This window comes from Molossus molossus, unplaced genomic scaffold (assembly GCF_014108415.1).
Source record: "Molossus molossus isolate mMolMol1 unplaced genomic scaffold, mMolMol1.p scaffold_m16_p_1, whole genome shotgun sequence".
Lineage (NCBI taxonomy): Eukaryota > Metazoa > Chordata > Mammalia > Chiroptera > Molossidae > Molossus > Molossus molossus.
In genome coordinates this window covers 194,258,690-194,282,410 of record NW_023425344.1, presented here as the reverse complement: position 1 = coordinate 194,282,410, position 23,721 = coordinate 194,258,690, and the positions used below count along the sequence as shown (strand labels likewise).

General features: G+C 36.4%; 1 protein-coding gene across 5 annotated transcripts in view; it reads left to right on the top strand.

Annotated features, from left to right (window-relative positions):
• The window catches only part of ZNF280D (zinc finger protein 280D), a 112,572-nt gene that overhangs the window by 9,168 nt on the left and 79,683 nt on the right, over positions 1–23,721 (top strand). The window contains exons 1-4 of one of the 5 annotated variants that reach the window (XM_036266053.1): positions 950–1,019; positions 9,625–9,771; positions 14,031–14,096; positions 14,200–14,339. In XM_036266053.1, the coding sequence (XP_036121946.1) occupies positions 9,636–9,771; positions 14,031–14,096; positions 14,200–14,339 (342 nt within the window). In that variant the 5' untranslated portion in view covers positions 950–1,019; positions 9,625–9,635. Of the gene's footprint in view, positions 1–949; positions 1,020–8,821; positions 8,901–9,143; positions 9,186–9,624; positions 9,772–14,030; positions 14,097–14,199; positions 14,340–23,721 lie in introns of those variants that run through there. The other 4 variants (XM_036266058.1, XM_036266055.1, XM_036266054.1 and 1 more) reach the window with 4 other exon arrangements.

Genomic DNA, 23,721 nt, shown 5'->3' with positions numbered 1-23,721 from the left:
CACCCTTTTCCAATACACACCTTATACTTGTCTGCCTGTCTTACTATCTTGATAGGTTTGTCAGCCTTTTGTTCTACATCTCTGTTCCAAATTTTTTTGTTGTTAACATTTTTATCTTCCCTTCCTTTCAGACTTTACCTTCAGACATTCTTGATAGTAAAAACTGATTAAATTGAACCCTGTAGGATTGGGGTATAATATTTAGGCTTTTTGGTGAATTGGATTAAACCAAAAATATTTTTTATTTCAGTTATTTTCACTGTGAACATTCTGTTTTTCTGGTTTAGTACACCATAATAAACAATATGTGATTTTTGGAATGATGTTGGTTTTGCTTCTTTGTGTTTTAAAACAATACAGTGCCTTATACATAACTACTGCTTAATAAGTGCTTTTTCTTAGTGTTGTGCTCATAAACTGAATATTCCCTAATGTTAAAATTATTGCTTTACTCTTTGGATTGGTATATCCAAATTTTTTGACTAGCCAACATTGCCACTATAGTAGTTTAAACCTGATTTTTAAACAAGGCTTTGCTTTAGTTTATCTAATGTAGCAGTTCTCTAAGTGTGGTCTGGGGACTTGAGATACTTTCAAGGGTTCTGCAAGTTTTTTGCTTTACCACCTACCTATCTTGTGAGGTTGAATTTTCTTCAGAGCAATGTAGTGCAACAGACTGAATGCAGAAGCAAAGAAGAGAATCCAGCTGTCTTTATTAAAACAGATGTTAATGAGATTTGTAAAAATGTAAAGCAATACTACTCTAAATTTTTGTTTTGGAAAATGTAGTTTATTTTTCATAAAAATACACTAATATTAAATGGGTTTATTCTAGTCATTTTAAAGTAAATCGGTGTATATTTCTTAAATTTCTTGGATTGGGGTTTGTGGGCTCAAGGAAGATTCCATCCTTAGAAGTCAGTCAAACACACCTTTTTTTTTTTTTTTTTTGCCAGGTTTAATATTTCTTCAGTATGACAACTTCCTGAATGCCTTTCAGTTGAGGGTTATTAACCAAAGTAAGGATCATTAGTCTATGAAATAATTTGCTCCTTGCTTCTAGGCTCTATCCCTGTGTTTTCTTTATTTTGTGGGTAATTGTTACCTTTGGCAAGTTTGAGATGCAAAACCTTAAGAGGGTTGAGAGGCTTTGAGAGAGGGGTCTGGGGGTTTTAGGTATATTCTGATGTTCCCTATCTCCTGCTTTGTTTACTCACTCAGTTTACTTTTCCTATTCAAGGTATAGATGATTTGATTTTCAACTCTTTAGGATTGCGACTGCTGAGAGAGAGTCCCTCATAAACAAAATACAACATGGAAATGTCTTTTTAAAGTTACATGGGGAAAAATAAGTATTAGATCTTCCAACTTTATTGAATAGAAAAATGTAAATAGAATATTAGCACTACTGTTTTGACACTACATTGTTAGTATTGTGTTAATTTGAGAAGTTCAAACATAAGAGATACCTTTCTAATATTTTATTGTAGTATTTTAGAGATTATAAAGTGTTTTCACAGTTATTATAGTTCATAAAAAACAAAAAATACTTAGTTGAGATGGGTAATATCATCATCCATTCTTTATAAATGAGGAAATTGAGTCTCAGAAACTAAGTTTTCATTTATTGTAATACTTGGTGCCAGATGCTATGTATTCATTTTGTAAGATGTAATGCCTTGGTCTTTTCTCACTTTAACTTCCTCTGCCTTTCTATTTTGGGATTACATGTTCTTTTTCCTTGGGCTAAATAGTGCAGGACTAACTTTGCATCCTGGCAGCACCAGCTCCTAGAGCCTTTGACCTACTCTCTACCTCAATGCATTCTGGAAACTTATAGCTTAGGAAAAGCCAGCACTGCATGGACTGGTGAGGACTTATTGAAGAGTTTGGAATTGATAAGTGACACAATGAAAGCATGCTTCCTAAAAGAAATTGATAATTTGGTGGTTCTGTATTGCATGGATGAAAGCATATAGATCTGGATGCGGACAGACCAGGTATAAAGTGAATTTTATAAAGTAAATCTGTTACAATAGGTGTGAGGTTAGGGCCTGAACAAGTACTTAGTGAATGAAAAGTCAAGGGTAATTGTGGGAAATATTTTGAAGGAAGACTCTATAAGACTAGGGAATTGATTCGATATGATGAGTAAAAGGAGACATTCAAAAAAAACAAAACTCCAAGTACTTAAGATCAGAAGGATGACAATTCAATATGTAGAAAAAGAGAAGTGCAAAGGTAGAACTAAATTTTTTAAATTGAAGATTCTCATAACAAAATTTACCAGTTTAAAGTATACAGTTCAGTAGCATTTACGTATAATAATGTAGAACTAATTTTGAGATAAGTTTAAATATCTATATAGCAGTTTTCAGCAGTTAAGAAGACTGAGAATTAATTGAGAAGTTATCGTTTGAGTTTAATATATGATGATAGACCGCTACTGAGAACTAATAGCTAAATTTATGGAATTTATTATTAGATTTGTCTTTTAGGAAACAAATTGTGTAGGGCTGAGGTCTAAACTTTATGGAAAACCAGATTTTACATTATTTAAGGAGAAAGAGAATATAGAGAATCTCTAGAGTTTAAAAGGAGGAGGTGGGCACCCTGCCTGTGTGGCTCAATGGTTGCACATTGGCCCACACACCAAGAGGTTGCTGGTTCGATTCCTGGTCAGGGCACATGCTCAGGTTGTGGGCCAAACCCCCAGTGGGGGACATGCAGGAGGTGGCCAGTTGATGTTCTCTCTCATTGATGTTTCTATCTCTCTCTCCCTCTCTCTCTAAAATCAATAAAAACAATTTTTTTTAAAGGAGGAGGTAGGACCCTGGCCAAGTTGCTCATCAGTTGGTTGGGGCATCTTACGCACCAAAAGGTTGTGAGTTTGATTTCTAGTCAGGGAACATACCTAGGTTGGGGCTCACATACTGGAGACAACCATTAGGTGTTTCTCTCTCACATCCATGTCTTTCTCTCTCTGTCTAAAAATCAATAAAAACATATCCTTGAGTGAAGATTAAAACAAAAAAATTACTTCAGTGGCTTTCCATTGCTGTTAAGATAAGGTCAGAATTCCTTAATGTGGTTTCCAAGGTACAGCTTTGCTTAATTCCTATCTTACCTCCTATCATATACCCCATTGCTTCTCTTTTCCAATCACACTGATTTCTTTGAAGCTTCCCATGTTTGCTGTGCCATAGATCTTTTGTACATGCTATTTCCTGCCTGGAATGCTTCCCTTTCCTATTTTCCAACTCTTTCTTCAAATAACAACTTAATCATTACTTTCTTAAGGAATCCAGTTTTGATTATGTTAACCAGACCTAATTTCCTTACTCTGATAGTTTTTAAATTCTATGTCCATAGCCTTCATAGCACTTCCACTGTCAATTTACTTATCTTTGTATGAGTGTTTGTCCCCGTCTCTACAACATAAGCACCCGTCTTAATTTTTGATCAACATTGTATACCTGTCTCACACATAGTACTGACTCATTGGATCTTTGGTAACCAAGACTGATAACTAGTACATCTTCCATTTATATTTTTGTAAATTTTTAGTTTTTGAGCAAATACAGAATTTTAGTCTTTACAATTCATTCATTCTAGCTTGTTGAGAACTTTTGAAAGCCTTGTTTGTTATTTAACATGCACTAGACTATTGACTCTTCTGTAAATTTAATCTGTGCACAGTTTGGTCTTTGTCCAGATCATTGCTATGAATATTGCCCTTTGTTAAGACATAAGGCATTGGAATGCCCTTTTTATCCCTGAACTATGACCTGAACTGTATCTTCAGTCACTATTATCCATTGCATCACTCACCAAACTTTGATGAGCAGGATTGGGGGTAGGGCAGGGGAAGGAATAAGATTCATACTTAGTCTGGCTGGTGTGGCTCAGTGGTTGAGTGTCGACCCATGCACCAAGAGGTTGCTGGTTCAATTTCTAGTCAGGACACATCCCTAGTGAGGGACATGTAGGAGGCAGCCAGTCGATGTTCTCTCTCATCGATGTTTCTATCTCTCTCTCCCTCTCACTTCTTCTCTCTCTAAAATCAGTAAAGGAAAAAAAAAATTGATACTTCTTTATTTTTTAAAATGTGTTTGTATTGATTTTAGAGAGAAAGAGGAAAGGAGAGGGAGAGAGAAACATCCATCGACTGCCTTCTTCATGCTCCCTACCGGGGATCAAGACCACAGTCTGGGCATGTGCCTTGACTGGGAATCAAACTAATGATCCTCTGGTGCATGGGACAACACTCAGCCAACTGAAGCATACCAACCAGAGCATGCTTTTTTATTTTTATCAAAAGAAAATAACTAAATTTGCTACATATCTATGGAAGCCCTACATACATGAGAGAGTCAGAGACCCCACTTGCAGGAGAGGTTGAAGATAGTGGAATTGAAGCACATATGACATCCTGGGCTAGATAGGGATGAGGTAATAATGCACCCTGGGGCTTCAAAGGGTCATAGCATGATGATAAGAATAGACATTCAGTAAATAGAAGTTTGCCCTGCATTTATAGATAGTTCAGAAGAAGTTATCTCTGATAATCTCTTACGGGCATGACCCTTAATTCAGGTTCTTCTAGGTAGTTAAAGGGAGGGGCAGAAGTTTCTCTTGAGCCTGCAGCTAAAGTTGCCTTTAGCTCAAAACAGTCTTCACATCACAGACACTCATCTAGGGGCTCATTCTGAATCCTGCCCTCTGAAACCTCCCTGGAAGTTTCACATTCCAGAAGTTGGGCTGATAGACCATCCTGTCATTAAACCAGTCTCAGTCTTTAGAAAAGTTCACTTCAGTTAAACAGTAGTGTCTCATTTCAGGAGTGGGCAAAAGGATTCATACTTTTTACTCCATATACTTTTGAATGTTTGAATCATTTTCAGTGAACATTTTTACTTAAAAAAAAAAAGCAAAAACATCTTTCCTTTAAAGATTAATGTGTATGTTTCTTCCATGTGAAACATATCCAAATCCACCAGCTAGATGTGATTTTTTTTTTTTAACTCCCTAACCTAGAGATTCTTAGCCTTTTTGGCTCATAGACCCTCATGAGAATTTGATGCTCTCAGAAAATATACAAGTGTGCACAAAATTTTGCACATTTCTTATTTCTGTGGTTCCCTTAACACCCTGTCAAGAACTTCTGCTACAGCACTGACGGTTTTATTATTACATCTGACGTGCCCTGTTTTGTATGATACTTATGTATTTATCATAATCCTCCTACTAGTATCTTGAGGTAAGGACTTTTAATATTCTATGTAGCATGGAGGATTGCGCCTTGTGTTAGACAGAAAAGGATTGAGTATATTATTTTTTTTAAGTCTTAATTGTTTATAGTATGAAGTATTTTTATTTTCTTTAGAAAATTTGATTGAGCTCACTAATTTGAGGAATGTTTCGCCTTTATTAGAGGGAAAAAAACCTTTTCCTTAATCCTTTTAGGATTAAAGGTAGACAAATTTTATTTAATATCAGTATTTTAATTTTTATGTTCATGGAGGTCTTCATAGACAAAAAGACACAACGAGGTAAGTTTAGACACTGAGACTTCTGTGTACCATTTTAGCAAAGGATGATAATTTGTGCAGAAGTGGCAGGACAGAGGAAAAGGGGTTAGGGCATGTTAGGAGTGGTAATTTGAAGGAAGGGAACTTATGGACGATTAGGATTATTTTAGTGAGATTTATTTGTGAGGACCCATTTTGGTGCTGACTTTTTGTTTCTAGTGATAATGGTAGTTTTTCTCCTTGTATGGGAGAGGGGAGGGGCAAAACCTTCACAACAGGAAAATTTTTGTCCTGGTTTTAGAGAGGGCAGAGAGCTCTTGTTTTTTAATTTATTTATTCATTTTATTTTATTTTTTTTACTTATCATTTTTTTTTATCTTCACCCAAGAACATTTTTCCATTTCTTGTTCAGACTGAGTGGGAGGGAGAGAGAGGAAGAGAGAGAGAGAGAGAAACATTGACGTGAAAGGGACACATCGAGTGGCTGCCACGCGCATGACCAACCAGGGCCGGGGACAAAATGCAACCGAGGTACATACCCTTAGCGGAAACCGAACCCAGATCTCTCTGGACCACAGACCGACGCTCTAACTGCTGAGCCAAACCAGCCAGGGCTCTTGCTGTTTTTTTCAATTACCTTTAGCTCAAAACAGTCCTTATGCCAAAGTGACATATTTTGGGGCGGCATGTTGTGATCCTCCCCTTCAGGCTTTAAGGAATTCATCTGGATTTCTCCTAATTTCAGAGAATAACGTGGTGATTCTTTGAATACCTACCTTGAGAAGTTTTTTCTTGAAGTTAGTGTGATGGACAGGAGAATTGAGCCTTAATCTTGGAAATAGCTAGGGCATTTTCTTTTAGGATCTGGGTTTTTTTCTATCCTAGTTCTGATTTCATTTGTAGCCACTTTTTTCAAGGCTGAGTCCCAATCCTTCTCTGTTTGCCCGTTAAGATTCCTGAATGGCCCTGGCCAGTTTGGCTCAGCGGTTAGAGCGTCGGCCTGCGGTCCAGAGAGACCCGGGTTCGGTTCCCGCTAAGGGCACGTACTTCGGTTGCAGTTTGTCCCCGGCCCTGGTTGGTCGTGTGGGTGGCAGCCACTCGATGTGTCCCTTCACATCGATGTTTCTCTCTCTCTCTCTCTCCCTTCCTCTCTCTCCCTCCCACTCTATCTGTACAAAAAAAATGGAAAAAATATCCTCGGGTGAGGATTTAAAAAAAAAAAGATTCCTGAATGTATAATCTTTTTAAAAAATGACATTTGAAGTTTCTGATTTATTTAAAAAGTAAACACACACACAAACGTTTTCCCTTATTTAAAAAAATATATGTATTGATTTTTTTTTTTTTTTTTAAGAGCGAGAGGAAGGAAGAGAGATAGAAACATAGATGTGAGAGAGAAACATTGATAGGTTGCCTCCTGCATGCCCCACACTGGGGATTGAGCCTGCAACCCGTGCATGAGCCAGGCCTGACCTGGAAATTGAACGTCTTAGTCCATGGGGCAACGCTTAATCCACTGAGTCATACTGGCTGGGCCATATTCTCCCTTATTTAAAAAATAAAACTAACCCAGCCATTGTGGCTCAGTGGTTGAGCATTGACCCATGCACCAGGAGGTCACCGGTTCAATTCCCGGTCAGAGCTCATGCCCAGGTTGTGGACTTGATCCCTAGTAGGGGGCATTCAGGAGGCGGCCAATAGATGTTCTCTCTTGTCGATGTTTCTATCTCATATCCTTTAGTAGCCTCTTAAATCAGTTTTTTACACAGTAAAACTTGGCAGATAATCTGAAAATTTACATTTTAATCATCTTTTTTTTTTTTTTTTTATCTCCCAGAGATGTCTGCCTGAAGTACTTTTCTCGGATCTAACCTGGACTGGTTGTTCTGTAGGCTTTCAGAACTTATATTGTCCTGCAACTTTGTGTTGAATGCCATGTTTTCTGCCTCTGTGTCTTCCTCTTTCTTGATTAAGATTCATGTTTTGCTGGATTCTATAGTAGCTTCCTGAAAAGGGATGCTTTGGCTACCTTGGTGTTGTTGCTAGTCTGTACTCTCACACTTGATGAAAAGTTTTACTGGGTATAGAATTCTGCATTGAAAAATAATTTTTGGTAAGAATTTTTAAAGTATTGTCATTTAGCTGTTGTTCTTATTCTTATTATTTTTTATCTGTTATATATCTGTTTCTGTTCAGACCCCAACCCTGCAGAGGATATTCTGTTTAACTCTTTTGTTCTGAAATTTTATGATGTATGTCTTTTTTTTTTTTTTTTGGCTAGGCCAATTGATCTATTTTATTATTTTAAATTATTTTTGTTACAGATATTTTTTCTTTTTCTCCTATTGACACCCTCCTCCTCATCCCCCCCACCCCTGTCCCCAGCTTTGTTGTTTATATCCATTGGTTATACATACTTGCATATAAGTTCTGTGGTTTATCTCCCCCACCCTTCATGATGTATGTCTTGATATAACTTTTTTCTTGATTGTTGTTTTGGGTACTAGTGGAGACTTTCAACACAGATTTATATTTTATGATCTAGGAAATTTTCTTGTATTATTTATTACTTATTGCCTACTACTTCTCTGTTTTCTTTCTATTACTTTTATTAGGTGAATATTGTATCTTTGAAATTGATTTTTTAACAACCTTGTGTCTTCTCTATTTAGAGTGTGTATGTGTGTGTGTGTTCTATTTTTTTTCTCTCAGTTCTACAACTGGAGATATTTCAATATTTTAAAAACTGAGTTGAAAAATTTTGACTATCATATTTTTAAGCCTATATTTTGTTTTCTGAGTATTATTATTATTATTAATCCTTACCCAAGGATATTTTTACATTGATCTTCAGATAGAGCTGGAGGAAGAGGGGGAGGAAGACAGAGAGAGAGAGAGAGAGAGAGGGAGAGAGAGAAAAACATCGATGTGAGAGAGACACATTGATGGGTTGCCACCCACACAATCCCAACTGGGGCTGGGGACGAACTACAACTGAGGTATGTGCCCCTGGCCGGAATTGAACCCAGGACTCTTTGGTCCGCAGGTGACGCTCTTACCACTGAGCAATACTGGCCAGGGCCTGAGTGTTATGACAGTCTTTCTTGTCTTATATCTCTAACGATGCTAATTATATTTAAAAAAATATTTTTCTTGCTCTTTGCATTGCCTCTTTTCCTTAGGATTCTTTTATCTGTTTTATTTATTTTGGTCTGAAAGACAGGAGATTTTTCTGAAATTACTGGTTCTTATTGGTTGTCCATCCATATTTAAGAGGGAAGCACTAAAATGCTTTCTGAGAGCTATGTGTTTGGTCAGAACATCTAGGATGATGGTACTTACTGTATACTCTTTGGCCTGTATCTTCAGGTAAGAATTTGTCCTGAATGGAAGGAATAAGCCTCATTTTGTTCCCTGTTTTTGTCTTGAACCTCATTCTTGCTTTGCTCTATGCTTGGTATTCCTGAATTTATTTCTGTTTTTGTAGTAAATCTCTCACCTATTGCCCCTCTCTCTTTTTTTTTCACTCTATAAGCAACAGTTTATTTAGAAAGTTACAGAGGTAGAAGAAGTGAGCCGTAGAAGAAATGGGTTCAGGAAACAAATTACAGAGGCAAAAGAATGGCCCTTGGAGGTTAGGAGAAAGAGAGAAAGGTAAAGATAATGTGCCTGGTGGTGGAAGGAGAGGGTATGGGAAAGGTGCATACATGCTCCCGAGAGGGAGAGCCCCACCTATTGCCTCTTATTCTTGGTTTATCTACTTTTTGTTAATACTTTTTTTTAGATAATGGTTAAGTGAAATCATATTTGTAGATATTATCATATTCCAGGCATATGACTAAAATTCACTTGGACTGTACCTAAATTTTCTATCTACTGTAAATAAGTACTGTCAACTATTATCTATCTATCTATCTATCTATCATCTAAGAGTGAGTTCTGAGTTTCTAACTGTTGCTACCATGTACTAACTGCAAATAACAATTCAGAAATTGCTATTAGAATTATTAAAGTTGATGTTAAATATACTATGTATTACAAAATTATATTTATTATTTTTTTAAATAAGGTTTGCTTTCATTTTGAAAATTAGATAACTCAAAAATGGCAGAACTCTTTATGGAATGTGAAGAAGAAGAGTTGGAACCCTGGCAGAAGAAAGTAAAAGAGGTTGAGGATGATGATGATGATGAGCCCATATTTGTTGGAGAGATATCAAGTTCAAAACCGGCAATTTCAAGTAAGCATTTACTTTTAGTGAAGCCAGTTTTTAAAAGATATTGTTTCTAATGGAAAGAAAATTATGAACTGGCTTAGAGGTACTTATGTTTTTGTTCCTCTGTAAAGAGTTTGGGATGGAAGATTGAATGGAATATTAGTATGAATTTTAGAAACAGGGTGGAGATGTGATTGGGTACTTGAAGATAGAGGTAAGAGGTTAAAATATCAGATCTGAGAAAAAGAAATGGACTAAGATTAGCTGGTAACATTGGAGGTCTTTTGTTATTAGAAATCATAATCTTTAGAGAAACCAAATTTCCTATTTATATATGTGTTCATTTATTATTTTTTTCATTTAAACTCAGAATTAGAGGGAAAACATGGTTTAGCATACTTTGTCTAAAATGTCAGAGTATACTAAATAATTTTGTGTTAGTCTCAGATAGAGGTTCTTAAATCTAGGTAACTCCTCATTGCAGTGTCATCCATTCACAGTTATAAATTATAGGCAATGAATGATTGCAAAGTTTCTGGCCTGTATGCCAACAGGTGCTTCTGATCACACCCATTTTCCAGCAACTTGCATTTATATTCATGAAGAGAACGACACTGTGCTCAGCTACTATACTTGGATGACATAGCAGTTAGTTAAAACTTAAATCTTTGTGGAATTTTAGCAGAACACCGTGTACCTTTGTAGATAATAGATTTCAGAGGAATTGGATTTGACATTGTTATAATAATGTTAAAGCAAGAGCAATGACACCCGTTAAAATGTCTGCTGAAAAATATGTAGAAGTGTAGAGAAATAATGTATAAGTTTTAAGCTTTCTTACCAAGGCAGTGCTTAACAGTGTGATTAAGAGTCTACTTTATTTATTTATTTATTTATTTTATTTATTTTTATTTATTTATTTTTATCCTCACCCGAGGACATTTTTCCATTTTTTGTTCAGGGAGGGAGAGAGAGGAAGAGAGAGAGAGAAACATCGATGTGAAGGGTCACATCGAGTGGCTGCCACCCGCACGACCAACCAGGGCCGGGGACAAACTGCAACCGAGGTACATGCCCTTAGCGGGAACTGAACCCGGGTCTCTCTGTACCGCAGGCCGACGCTCTAACCGCTGAGCCAAACCGGCCAGGGCTAAGAGTCTACTTTAAAATTTTCGGAAAGTCTGCTATTTTTTTCCTGTTGCCCTAAACTTGTAAGAGCACTTTTATTCAGTTTTATCAGAAGGAGAATAACTTAACAATTGAATTCTCAATGTCATTTCCTTTGACAGATTGATAATCTCTCATGGAGGTTCTAAGTGGAGTGCCACTTTGATTATAAATTGAATAATGCTTGTTGATGATAGTAGAATATAACTATATATTCTCTTTAATTCTTGTTTCTAGTCATTGTGATTATTTTATACTGGAATATTACCATATTGCAAAATTGTTATTGAAATTCTCTTATTGAAAACATGACAGTTAAGATTCAAGTTCAATTTACACTGATTGTAGATGATTTAACAGTGTTCAACTAGAACAATGTATATTAGTTTTAAAATAATTATGTCCAAAGGAGATTGACCCCAGTAGAATTTCTTAAGATACAGAATTTAAATGGCATTATTGTTGGTTGTGTGTAGGCTATAAAATATGTTAACATGGAATATAGGTTGAATGTTTATATAGAATTGCCAGAAAGAAGGGTAGAATCTTGTGTTTTGTAGAATACAACCATCAAAAAGTACTTTAGCAATAGTTTTTTGATTTTTTGGGTAAAAACTTAATTGTCTTTTTTTATTTTAATCACCTGAGGATACTTTTCCCATTGATTTTTTTCAGAGAGAGTAGAAGGGAAAGGGGAGAAAGGGAGAGAGAAACCTGGATGTGAGAGAGACACATCTATTGGTTGCCTCCCGCTTGCACCCAGACCAGAGCCAGGGATCAACCTACGACCCAGATGCGTGCCCTTGACTGAGAATTGAGACCAAGACCCTCCAACCACGGGCCAAGGCTATAACCACTTAGCAACACCAGCCAGGGCTTAATCGTGAAATTTTTTTTTGTCCTCACCTGAGGACATTTTTGCATGTATCTTTAGATAGAGTGGAAGGGAGAGAGGTGGGGGGGAGAGAGAGAGAGAGAGAGAGAGAGAGAGAGAGAGAGAGAGAGAGAGAGAAACATCGATGTTAGAGAGACACATCGAGTGGTTGCCACCTACACGACCCCAACAGTGGCCGGGGACAAACTGCAACCGAGGTACGTGCCCTTCATGGGAACCAAACTCAGGACTCTCTGAACCTCAGACCAACCCTCTAATCACTGAGCCAAACTAGCTAGGGCTTAATTGTGAAATTTTTAATGAAAATGGTATTAAGTTGTTGCAGTAGAATTTTTTTAATCCTCACCTAGGATATTTTTCCGTTTATCTTCAGATAGAGCAGGGGAGGGGAGAGAAGGGGGAAGAGAGAGAGAGAGAGAGTAACATCAATGTGAGAGGGATACATCTTTTGGTTGCCTCCTGCACAACCCCAACTGGGGCTGGGGAAGAACTGCAACTGATGTATGTGCCCTTGGCCAGAATCGAACCCAGGACTCTTTGGTCCATGGGCCAATGCTCTAACTGCTGAGCCAAACCAGCCAGGGCCAGAATTTTTTTTAATCCTCACCCAAGGACATTTTTCCATTTTTTGTTCAGATAGAGAGGGAGGGAGGGAGGGGGAGAGAGAGAGAGAGAGAGAGAGAGAGAGAGAAACATCAATGTGAAAGGGATACATCGTACATCGAGGGGCTGCCACCCACACGACCAGCCCGGGCCAGGGACAAATTGCAACAGAGGTACACGCCCCTAGCTGGAACTGAACCCGGGTCTTTCCAGACCACAGGTCGACGCTCTAACCACTGAGAAAAACGGGCCAGGGCAGGACCAGAATTTTTTTTTAAATATGTTTTCATTGATCTTTTTAGAGCACTGGTTCTTAACCTTCCTAATGCAGTTCCTCATGTTGTGGTGACCCCCAACCATAAAATTATTTTTGTTGCTATTTCATAACTGTAATTTTGCTACTGTTATGTCTTAGGCGACCCCTGTGAAAGGGTTGTTTGACCCTCAGGTTGAGAACCACTGTTTTAGAGTGAGAGGAAGGGAGAGAGAGAGAGAGAAACATCGATGAGAGAAACATTGATCGGCTGCCTCTTGAATGTCTCCCCACTGGGGATTTGGCCCACAACATGGGTTTGTGCCCATGTTGCCACACCAGCTGGGCCTTTATAGAATTACTTTATGGGATCTGGTTCTTTTTTACTGTGAGGGAAGAAAAGGAAATTTTAATCATGTTTGATGTGTTTGTGCTTTTACCTTTTCTAACCACAATTTTAGGGAAACGGCCCCACTCTTACAAATTTTAGTTTGATTATTGAGTAACCTAGGTGTTAACTGAGTTCACATGCATACAAGAATTAGGATTAAAGTGATCCTGAAAGTCATATTAGGCTCACATTGACTTCTGCTATAGTGGTAGATTTGAAACTCTTAAGTTATAAGATACTCTGGTAAAATGTAGGTTCATTTTAGTCTGTAGTTTCTGATAGTTTCCCTTTCAGAACTCAAGAGTAATGGTGCAGATAATCCAATGAGATGCCATATAAGGACACTTAAAGGCTTTTACGGATGTGAGTGGGATATAGAGGGTGGACAAGGGTTTAATTTTGAGTAATAGGAACCTGAGTGTATATACAGTCCTATCATCACTCAAAGAAAGATATATACTTCAATTATAGATTGTATATGAATGTACTTTTGGAAAAGTTGTACTAATTTCGTGGACCATTTCTTTGCCATGTAGAAGGTTTGACTTATCAATCTTTTACTTCTGGTATTTGTATTTTGAGTTATAGTTGTTCTAATTATATGAAACAATTAAAGCTTGTAATCTGTTCCTTAGTAGCAGTGGTTTCAACCTTCCTAATGCCATGACCCTTTAATACAGTTCCTCATATTGTGGTGACCCCACAACTGTAAAATTATTTTCGTTACTACTTCATAACTATAATTTTGCTACTGTTATGTCTTAGGTGACCCCTGTGAAAGGATCATTCAACCCCCAAAGGGGTCACAGGTTGAGAACCGCTGCTTTAGTAGTTAAATATATATGTTTAAATTAATTTTATTTTAAAATCAGGCAACTTATAAACTCCTTCCAGGAATCTGTTTGTTTTCAATTACCTTAATATATCTTTCATTCAAACAAATGAATTTCAAAATAAATATAATTTTTTTATAGATATTTTGAATAGAGTAAATCCCAGCTCATATTCAAGGGGAATAAAGAATGGCGCACTCAGTCGAGGTACAGTATCATTTTACTATCATTTTAATTTTAAAGTGAAGTATTTTGATATTATTGACTATATAGAAATATATTCAATATATTGTGTAATTTTGAAATACAGGTATTACTGCTGCATTCAAGCCTACAAGTCAACACTACACGAACCCAACATCAAATCCAGTGGCTGCCTCGCCAGTAAATTTTCATCCTGAATCTAGATCTTCAGATAGTTCTGTTATTGTTCAGCCTTTGTCTAAACCTGTAAGTGTTTCTGAAACTACACAGTCAGCTCAGGCATACATTGGATATTATTTTTCAATGTCAACAATACCCAGCTAAAATTCTGGACTCTAATCGGTAGTCATTCAATAGAAGCATAATTAGCATCAGAAAATGTCACCATCTTTATGATAGCTCAACCAGTACCCAAATAATAACTATAGAAACTAACTACCCAACCTGTTTCTAAATTAGTAATATGCTTAAATTAAATAGGTACAGTATTAAAAACTGTGCAATCAAAACATGAATAAAAGTACAATCAGTAATGAACATTGCATAATGGCAAACTGTTAAAGATTATAAACTTCGCCAAGTGTTTTTAGTTTTTAATTGGGAAAATTGTTGAGAGGCTATTGTAGCTTTTCATTCTGAAAATGTACCTTCATAGTTAGTATAAAAAACTCAACAAAAATTACAAGTTAATGGTAATAGTTAATATTTATTGAACTGTTAATATATGTAAGGCTTTGTGCTAAATGCTATATATATATAAATCTAATTTTATTCTTAAATGTCCCTGTGAAGTAGGCACTATTATTATCCCTGTTTTATATTTGAGGAAACTGAAGCTCATAGAGGTTAAATAATTTACTCAGCACCACACAGCTGGAAAATGATAGATTTGGAATTTCAATCCAGACTAACCCATAGTTCGTATGTATTTGCATACATACATGTATGTTATGTATAAATGTATACCTAAGAAAAATGGGAGCATTGCCTTAGTGTGACAGTTTTCAAAGTGCAATTTTCAGGCCCCTGAGTTTCTCCTGAGACTCTTTCATGCGTTTGAGAGTCAATACTATTGTCATAGTAATACAAAGACATTATTTGCCTTTTTCACCATGTTGACATTTGCACTGATGATGCAAAAGCAATGGTGAGTAAACTGCTGGTGCCTCAAGACAGTGGTACTAAGCTGTGCTAGTAGTTTTTGTATTAGTCACCATCATGCATTCACAGTAAAAAAAATACAGTCATACTCAGTTTTCTTGAGGAAGTATTGAAATGTTATTAATTTTGTTAGCTCTCTACTTTTGAATATGTGTCTTTTAAAAATATTGTGTGTGGTGAAATGGGTAGTATGCATAAAGCACTTCCGTGTCTGAAGTATGATGTATCTTGAGGAAAACCACTTGTGTATTGAATCATGAACTACACTACCCACTTTTTAAAAACAAGACCATTTTTACTTGAAAGAATGACTGACAAAGTATGGTGTAGTATTCATATCTGTGTATCAGTGTTACTGCAAACTTGTGGTTTAAAACCACACACGTTTTATCTCGTGGTTTTTATGGGTTAGGAGTCAGGTCATGGCTTAGCTGGAGCCTCTGCTTCAAGATCTCACAAGGCTACATTCAAGGTGTGGGCTTTGAGGTTGCAGTCTCATCCGAAGCTCAACTGGGGAAGTATCTGTTTTGCAGTTATCGTGGTATTGGCAGCATTTGAATCCTTAAGAGTTGTCAGGCTGAGAGTCTCAGTGTTTTACTGGCTTTTGGCTGGCTCCTTTTCACGTGGGTCTTCCCAACATGGCTTTTTGCTTTCTCAAAACCCACAAGAGAAAGAGAATCCTTAGCAGAGTGGCGTTAAACATCTTATGTAATGTGATCACATACACAAAGTCATGTATATCCCGTCACCTTTGCTGTCTTTTGGTTAGAAGCAAGTTACATGTCTTGCTCACACTCGAATGGAATCACACAGGACATGAATACCAGAGGGTGGGGTCATGGAGGCCACTTTTGAGTCTTTTTTACCATACACAGTGAGTTATAATCTTGGTTTTTTGGCAAACATTTCTGCAAAATTGAAAAGGGTACCTGTCACTTAAAGGAAAACAGCTGATAGTATCTCTTGTGAAGGGTAAAATTCAAGCTTTCAAGCAAAAATTAGAATTTTGGAAAATTTATATCTGCGACCATGATCTTGACAGTTTTCCAGTCCTTAAAAACTTTTCTGTGGTGGTGGTATTAATAATTTTGATTTTTTTATATTGTATAATGAACTCTGTCAAGATTTGGAAGATCAGTATAATTCAAAGAAACCAGTATTTTCCATATAACCAATGCACAGTGTTGCAAAATCATGCATGAAAGGAAGATCCATTCAAAGCATAAGATAAATGAATAAACTTTTTTAAAGTATGTTTTTATTGCTTTTTTAGAGAGAGAGAGGAAGGGAGAGAGAGATAGAAACACTGATGTGAGAGAGAAACATCGATTGGCTGTCTCCCGCATGCTCCCTACTGGGGATCGAGCTCACAACCCAGGCATGTGCCCTGACTGGGAATCAAACCAGGACCTTTCAGTCCATGGGACACTGCTCAGTCCACTAAGCCACACCAGCTGGGCTAGACTAATAGATTTTAGTATAACAAAGTACAAGAACTTTAGTGATAAGGAGTACGATTTCACATTCCAACAAACCTTGAAGAAAATCCCAGCTGTTGAGTTTTGGTGTAGTATCAAAGAAGTACATTTATAGTTGTCCTAAATTGCTATTTCAACTATATATATTTATAAAGCCAGATTTTCTTTGTATTTTTCACCCAAACAACATTTCCCAACAGTTTAAAAGCAGAAGCAGATATGAGACAGTAGCAGTTTTTGATTAACCTAGACATTAAAGAGATTTGCAGAAATGTAAAATAGTGCTACTCTTAAATTTTTGTTTTTGCAAGATAGTCATTTTTCATAAAAATTACTTATGTTAATCTATAATTGTTATTTAAAATAAAATTAATAAATATTTTAAAAATTTGTTTTAATTTCTCTCTCTCTTTTTTTGTTAATCCTTACCCGAGGATATTTTTCCATTACTTTTTAGATTGATTGGAAGGGAGAAAATGGGAGGGGGAGAGAGAAACATCAATGTGAGAGAGACACGTCAATTGGTTGCCTGCTGCACAACCCCGACTGGGGCCAGGGATCTAACCTGCAACACAAGTATGTGCCCTTGACTGGGAATCAAACTCAAGATCCCTCAGTCTGCAGGCCTATACTCTAACCGCTGAGCCAAACAGGCCAGGGCCTGTTTTAATTCTAATATGATAATATATCACCTGCGTAAAAACTATTTTGGGTCTTTAGTAATTTTTAAATGTGTAAAGGGGTGTTGAAACGAAGAAGTTAGAATACTGAAACAAAAATTTACCCAAAATATAAAGAGTCTTTGCTGTTAGTTATAATCAGATTAACTCAGTGTTTTGTTATGTTTTTTGTTTGTTTTTCATGTTGATAATAAGCTGTTTGACATTGGCCTTAGAGAAATAGTAAATTCTGCCCTGGCCGGTTTTGCTCAGCGGTTAGAGCGTCGGCCTGCGGTCCAGAGAGACCCTGGTTCTGTTCCCACTAAGGGCACGTACCTCAGTTGCAGCTTGTCCCTGGCCTTGGTTGGGTCGTGCGGGAGGCAGCCACTCGATGTGTCCCTTTCTTGTCGATGTTTCTCTCTCTCTCTCTCTCTCTCGCTCATCCTCTCTCTCCTTTCCACTCTATCTGAACAAAGATAAGGGGACTACCAAAGCACCTATAAATTTTTTGTAAATAATCAGGTTTAATATCAGAATTTAATCTAAATATTTTTAGTATGAATAGTTTATTTTTTCTGTATTTCATATCTTACTACTATAAGGTAATATACCTGTTAATACTAAAAATTGATATTTTGAGGTGGTATCTTTCATAGAAGAATTATTAAATTTAATTTTAATTCACATAAAAATGAAAAGGAAGACTATAGAGCCTTTTAAATCTCTGGCTAAATAAACTCAACTTCTACTTATATTTTGAAGGTGTTATATATCATAAAAAATAAGGATATCTTTGGGCAAACACCTACTCCTCACCAACTTTACCCACTTCCAAATTCTTTTCTGCAATTTCAGCATTCTGAAATAATGAGTATTAGTGATATGAGCCCAAGAGTAGTATTTAAAAACTTAGATTGAAGCAAGAGACTCGAATGCTGATTCTGCCTTGCTTTTAACCATCATCAAAACCTCTTTGAGCCTCATTTTCTTTATTTCTAAAATGAGAGGTTTTACCTAGAATACTGACTCAATCTTGGATTCTAAGGTTTCATAGGCTATATCTGATGCTACAGAAGATGGAAAGCTACCTAAAGATTTCTTTGCTTTTAATTGGAATCACATTGAGTCTGTGGTTTTCTAATGCTTATTGTAAGCTGTTAAGGCATATGGAGGATAGCAAACCAGAAAAAGAAACTTTATTATTTAATCCAGTTTGATAGAGAAAAATCTTTTCAGCATTGGTCAGAGAGAAAAAATAAAGTGAGGGATGGTATCCTCAGTGTTAAAAAGTTTGAAACTAGAGTTTTCTAAATTACTGTATTTTATTTCCTTGGGCATCATTTTTAAATCGAAGCACCTCCATTGGCGTTTCCCAATCTTGGAAACATTTTTTTTTTTTGCATTTATCTTCAGATAGAGCGGGAGGGAGAGTGGGAGGTAGAAAGAGAGAGAAACGTTGATGTGAGAGAGAGACACATCAAGTGGTTGCCACCCACACGACCCCAACCGGGCCTGGGGACAAACTGCAGTCGAGGTACACACCCTTAGCGGGAACCGAACCAAGGCCTCTGGTCCGCAGGCCCACACTCTAACCACTGAACCAGACTTGCCAGGGCTTGGGGAGTTTTTAAAAGGAGAGATTTACCAATTGGGCTGGGTGGGTCCTGAAATGATACATTTAAAAAAAACTTTCCAAGTGATTCTAATAAACAGTTAAAATTAAGAATGATAGATGTATTCTGGAATGAATTGAGAATTCAGTTTAAGGGAATTTATTCTGAATATTGGAAGCCACTGTTTTTAATAAATTACCATTATAGTTTTTCATTTTATGTCATGTTTTGTGTGTGTGTGTTTTTCATGGAATATCTCTGTACTTCATTGCTCTTTTAGGTAGCAGGGATTTGTTATCACTGATAAAGTCAGTGTGATATAGCCTTAGGGCATAAACTTTGTAATCTGACCTGGGTTCTAAATAGAGCTCCTCCAGTAAGAAGTTCTGTTTGGAACCTTATGTAACTATACCCAGTCTATAAATGTATAGAATGGGGTATAATATTTGGTCCTTATTAGTGCTGTTGTGACAACTACTTAATTCAATTCATACATGTACTGTGTTGTGCAGATATATTTGACCATACATGTACTGTGTAGTGCAAATATATTTAAAGTGCAAGTACAGTAAACCCTTGATTTAATGGACTTCAAATTTAACAAACAAAATTTCTGGTCCGTATGTCATATATGAAAATTAACACCCCATTAATTTAAAAATGCTTTTAACCAAGATTTGCTTACAATTCAATTAACAGGTTATTTTTTTGTTATTAATTCACTATTATTTTTAACCTATTTTAGTGAATAGGCCATATGTTGGAAAAAACACTAGTAATTTCACTGATATAAATTAATATTGCAGTCCGGCTGGTGTGGCTCAGTGGTTGAGCATCAACCCATGCACCAAGAGGTCGTCGGTTTGATTCCCAGTCAGGACATATGCCCAGGTTGTTGGCCTGATCCCCAGTGGGGGTCATGCAGGAGACAGTCAATTGATGTTCTTTCTCATTGATGTTTCTATCTCTCTCGCCTGCTCTAAAATCAATAAAGAAAAAATATTACATATCTACAGCTATAGTCTACATATTTAAATCCAGGAGTCACTCATAGTGAACAATGTTTGGCAAATGATTAACAAATGATTAGCACTTGATCACACCGCATCTCCCTCAGTAATTGGTTCTGCTGTCCTAAGGTGTGACTTTCTGCAGCAGTTTTAATGCGTGCAGGCTGATGTTCCAACGTGCACTAAGGCACGCCCCAGACAGGTGTATGTGTTTATTCGTGGTGACTGATGAACTCATTTATTTACTAGACCTATTCATTATAAATTTAAAATTACAGTAATCCATATAGAAAACTTTCCTGTGAAATTAAACTTTTCATGCATATTTCATTTTAATTACACAAATGTGTCTACATAAGTAGAAACAGGTAAACTAATTTGTCACGCCCCCCCCCCCCTTTTTTTTTTCATCCTCACCCGAGGACATTTTTGCGTTTATCTTGAGATAGAGCGGGAAGGAGAGAGGGACGAAGAGAGAGAAACATTGAGTGTTTGCCACACACATGACCCCACCCGGGGCCAGGGACAAACCCCAACCAAGGTACATACCCTTAGTGGGAACTGAACCCAGGACTGTCTGGTCCATAGGCTGACACTCTAACCATTGAGCCAAACTGGCCAGGGCTAATTTGTCACGTTTTGAGCATGCATTTGGAAAACATGTTATTATATAATGGATTTTCAGCTTTAACGGACACCCTCTCACCCGAATTAGTCCATTTTACATATATTTTACTGTACATTTAAGTTTGAAAGGTGAATAACTTGAAGCTCAGAAGTAACTTGCCCAGTTACATAGTTAAATAAATGTGCTAGTCTTCTGAATCCCAGGTTAGTGCCTTACTATTGTATTTGATATCTTTCCAAACTGTTTTATAAGACATTAAAATTTCCTATTGCAGAATTATTTTCATTAATGTTGAATAATTTGTACTTGACTTCTGAAAGTGTGGTAATTAACCAGAGATGTTTCCTAGGAAAGTGTTATTAGTGTTGACTTTATATTTCTGTTAAAGTACTATTTTGGAAAATGCAAATGAATCTTTTCCAATTTTTGAAGGACAGATATTTGGAGAAAATATTTATCTTAAAATAAGATTGCACTTGGTTACAATTGAGTCATATGACTATGGCATTAATAACTTTTTAATATTACATGTTAAGGCTAAGCTGCAGGTATCTTCCTATTAGGCCTCAAATATTAGCAGTGGTTTGGGTTACCTCAGTACCTGTTTCCATAACTTTTTTCTTGTTAACAACAACCATTCATTTGTTTAGGCACAGATCTGCAGTTTGTACAGGCTGTGGTGAGGAAGGCCGTTATCTTTCTTGTAATTACTTTTATTGAGGTATAATTAACATAATATATGAATTTCAAGTATATAGCATAAAGATTTGATATTTGTATATGTTGCAAAATAATCACCAAAGTAAGTCTATGTAACATCTGTAACCATATGTACAGAATTTTTTAAATAAAAAATGCTAATATCTTAGCAACTTTCAAATATGCAATATATAATATTTTTTAACTGTAGTCACAATGCTGTACATTACTTCTCATTGACTTACTTGTTTTATGACTAGAATTTTTTGCCTGTGACTCCTTTTACCTCTGTTTTCATAATTTTTTAATAAAGCCATGTTAATAGAAAAGTTAGTAGCAAAACAAAATATTTAAAAATTAATTATTCCTCAATTTATTAGCACAAAACAAACAAAACCTTGATGTTTTTACTTTATAATAGTGTGTATTTTGTATAAAGTTTAGAAAGAGACAGAAGAGTACATATTTTTTTACTTTTCTCCCCCCTGCAGATAATATAGAATATATTAAATCAGAACCATACTCTATACATAGATACTCTATACATAGATACGTATTCATCTTTTTTTCATTGAACATTCTACTTTGAATATTCTTTGGGTTTTTCTAAAAAATATGAACTTAGTGGTTGCATGATAGTTTACTATTTAATTTACTTAACCATTCTTCCATTGTTAGACATACGTATTTTAATTATTTTGCTATTAAAAATTCTCCATTAAACATTCGCATTTTCTTACCATAAATTTTTAAAGTGGGCCCTGGCCGGTTTTGCTCAGTGATTAGAGCGTCAGCCTGCAGTCCAGAGAGACCCGGGTTCAGTTCCCGCTAAGGGCATGTACCTCGGTTGCAGTTTGTCCCCTGCCCTGGTTGGTCGTGTGGGTGGCAGCCACTCGATGTGTCCCTTTCACGTTGTTTCTCTCTCTCTCTCTCTCTCTCTCTCTCCTCCTCCCCCCCCCCCCACTCTATCTGAACAAAAAATGGGAAAGTGTCCTTGGGTGAGGATTAAAAAAAAAAATTTTTTTTTAAATGGGATAGTTGGACCAAAGGATCTGTATTTATACAAAGCCTTTGATAGCTACTGCCAGAATTTTCACTCAGGAAAGTTGTACCACAACCTCATTTACTTTGCCAATAGTGAATGTTACAATTACTTTCTTTTTACTCCTCACCTGAAGACATTTTTCCTCTTTTTCTTTTTTTTTTTTTAGATAGGAGGGAGGGAGAGAGAGAGATATATATATATATATATATATAGAGAGAGAGAGAGAGAGAGAGAGAAATGATGTATTGACTGGCTGCCTCCCGCATGACCCGACCAGGGACGGGGATTGAACCTGCAACCCAGGTATGGTGCCCTTGACCAGAATTGAACCTGAGACCATTCGGTCCAAGGGCTGATGCTCTAACCACTGAGCAAGCCAGACAGGGCAGTTACTTTTTACTTTTTAATTTTTAAATGTTAAATTGATTTCAAATGAATATTGATTTAAAACAGGGAACATAATGCAAAGAGTTCCATAAACCCCTAACCCAGTTTACCCTAATCCTAACATCTCAGTTATCATAATCAGGTAGTTAACATTAACTCATCTGCAGACCTTATTCAGATTTTACCAGTTTTTCCATTAATGTCATTTTCATTCCCAGAGTCTTATTCAGGATCACCGTAGTTATTCCAGTTAGTCATTTCTTCTTTGTCTCCTAGTGTTTGCTGGTTATCTTTCATGACCTTGATACTTTTAAGAGGAGTGGCCAGTTATTTTGTTTTAGATATTATCATCTTTAAAACCATGCCAATTCAGTAGTTAAAAATTGCCATTGCCTTTATTTGCATTTCTTTGACTAGTAAGTTGGTAAAAGTTTTTGTTATGTGTTGGTCATTTGTATTTTGCTTTTGAAGTGTTTCAGTTTATGTCCTTTGCACCTTCTCTTAAAGTGACTTTTTCCCTTTTAATTTTTAAGCATTGTTACTCTTAAAGCTTTTGCATGTAATATATTATGATATATAGAATAATCCAGAAGTCACCAAGAGCTTACTCTCCTCAATGATGGTCTTTTATAAATAGCATTGGAATATATTTTGTGTGTATCAGTATGTTTAATATATAATAGTATTGGAGTATATGTCCCTAAATGATATTGACCACACTTTTCATAATTATTTATACTAAACATATGTATGTTAATGTAAATTTATACTGCTTTATATGTGACCGCATTATAATTCATCTGACACTTTTTGCTCTTCTTGAGATCATTCTGCTAGCTGGGACCATCCTGATGGAAGGGCTGAAACTTCTCTTGAGCCCTTAAGGCCTCCAGCTGGCCTAGATCAATCCTGTAAACAGCTTCCATTCTAAACTCTGTCTGCCTGACT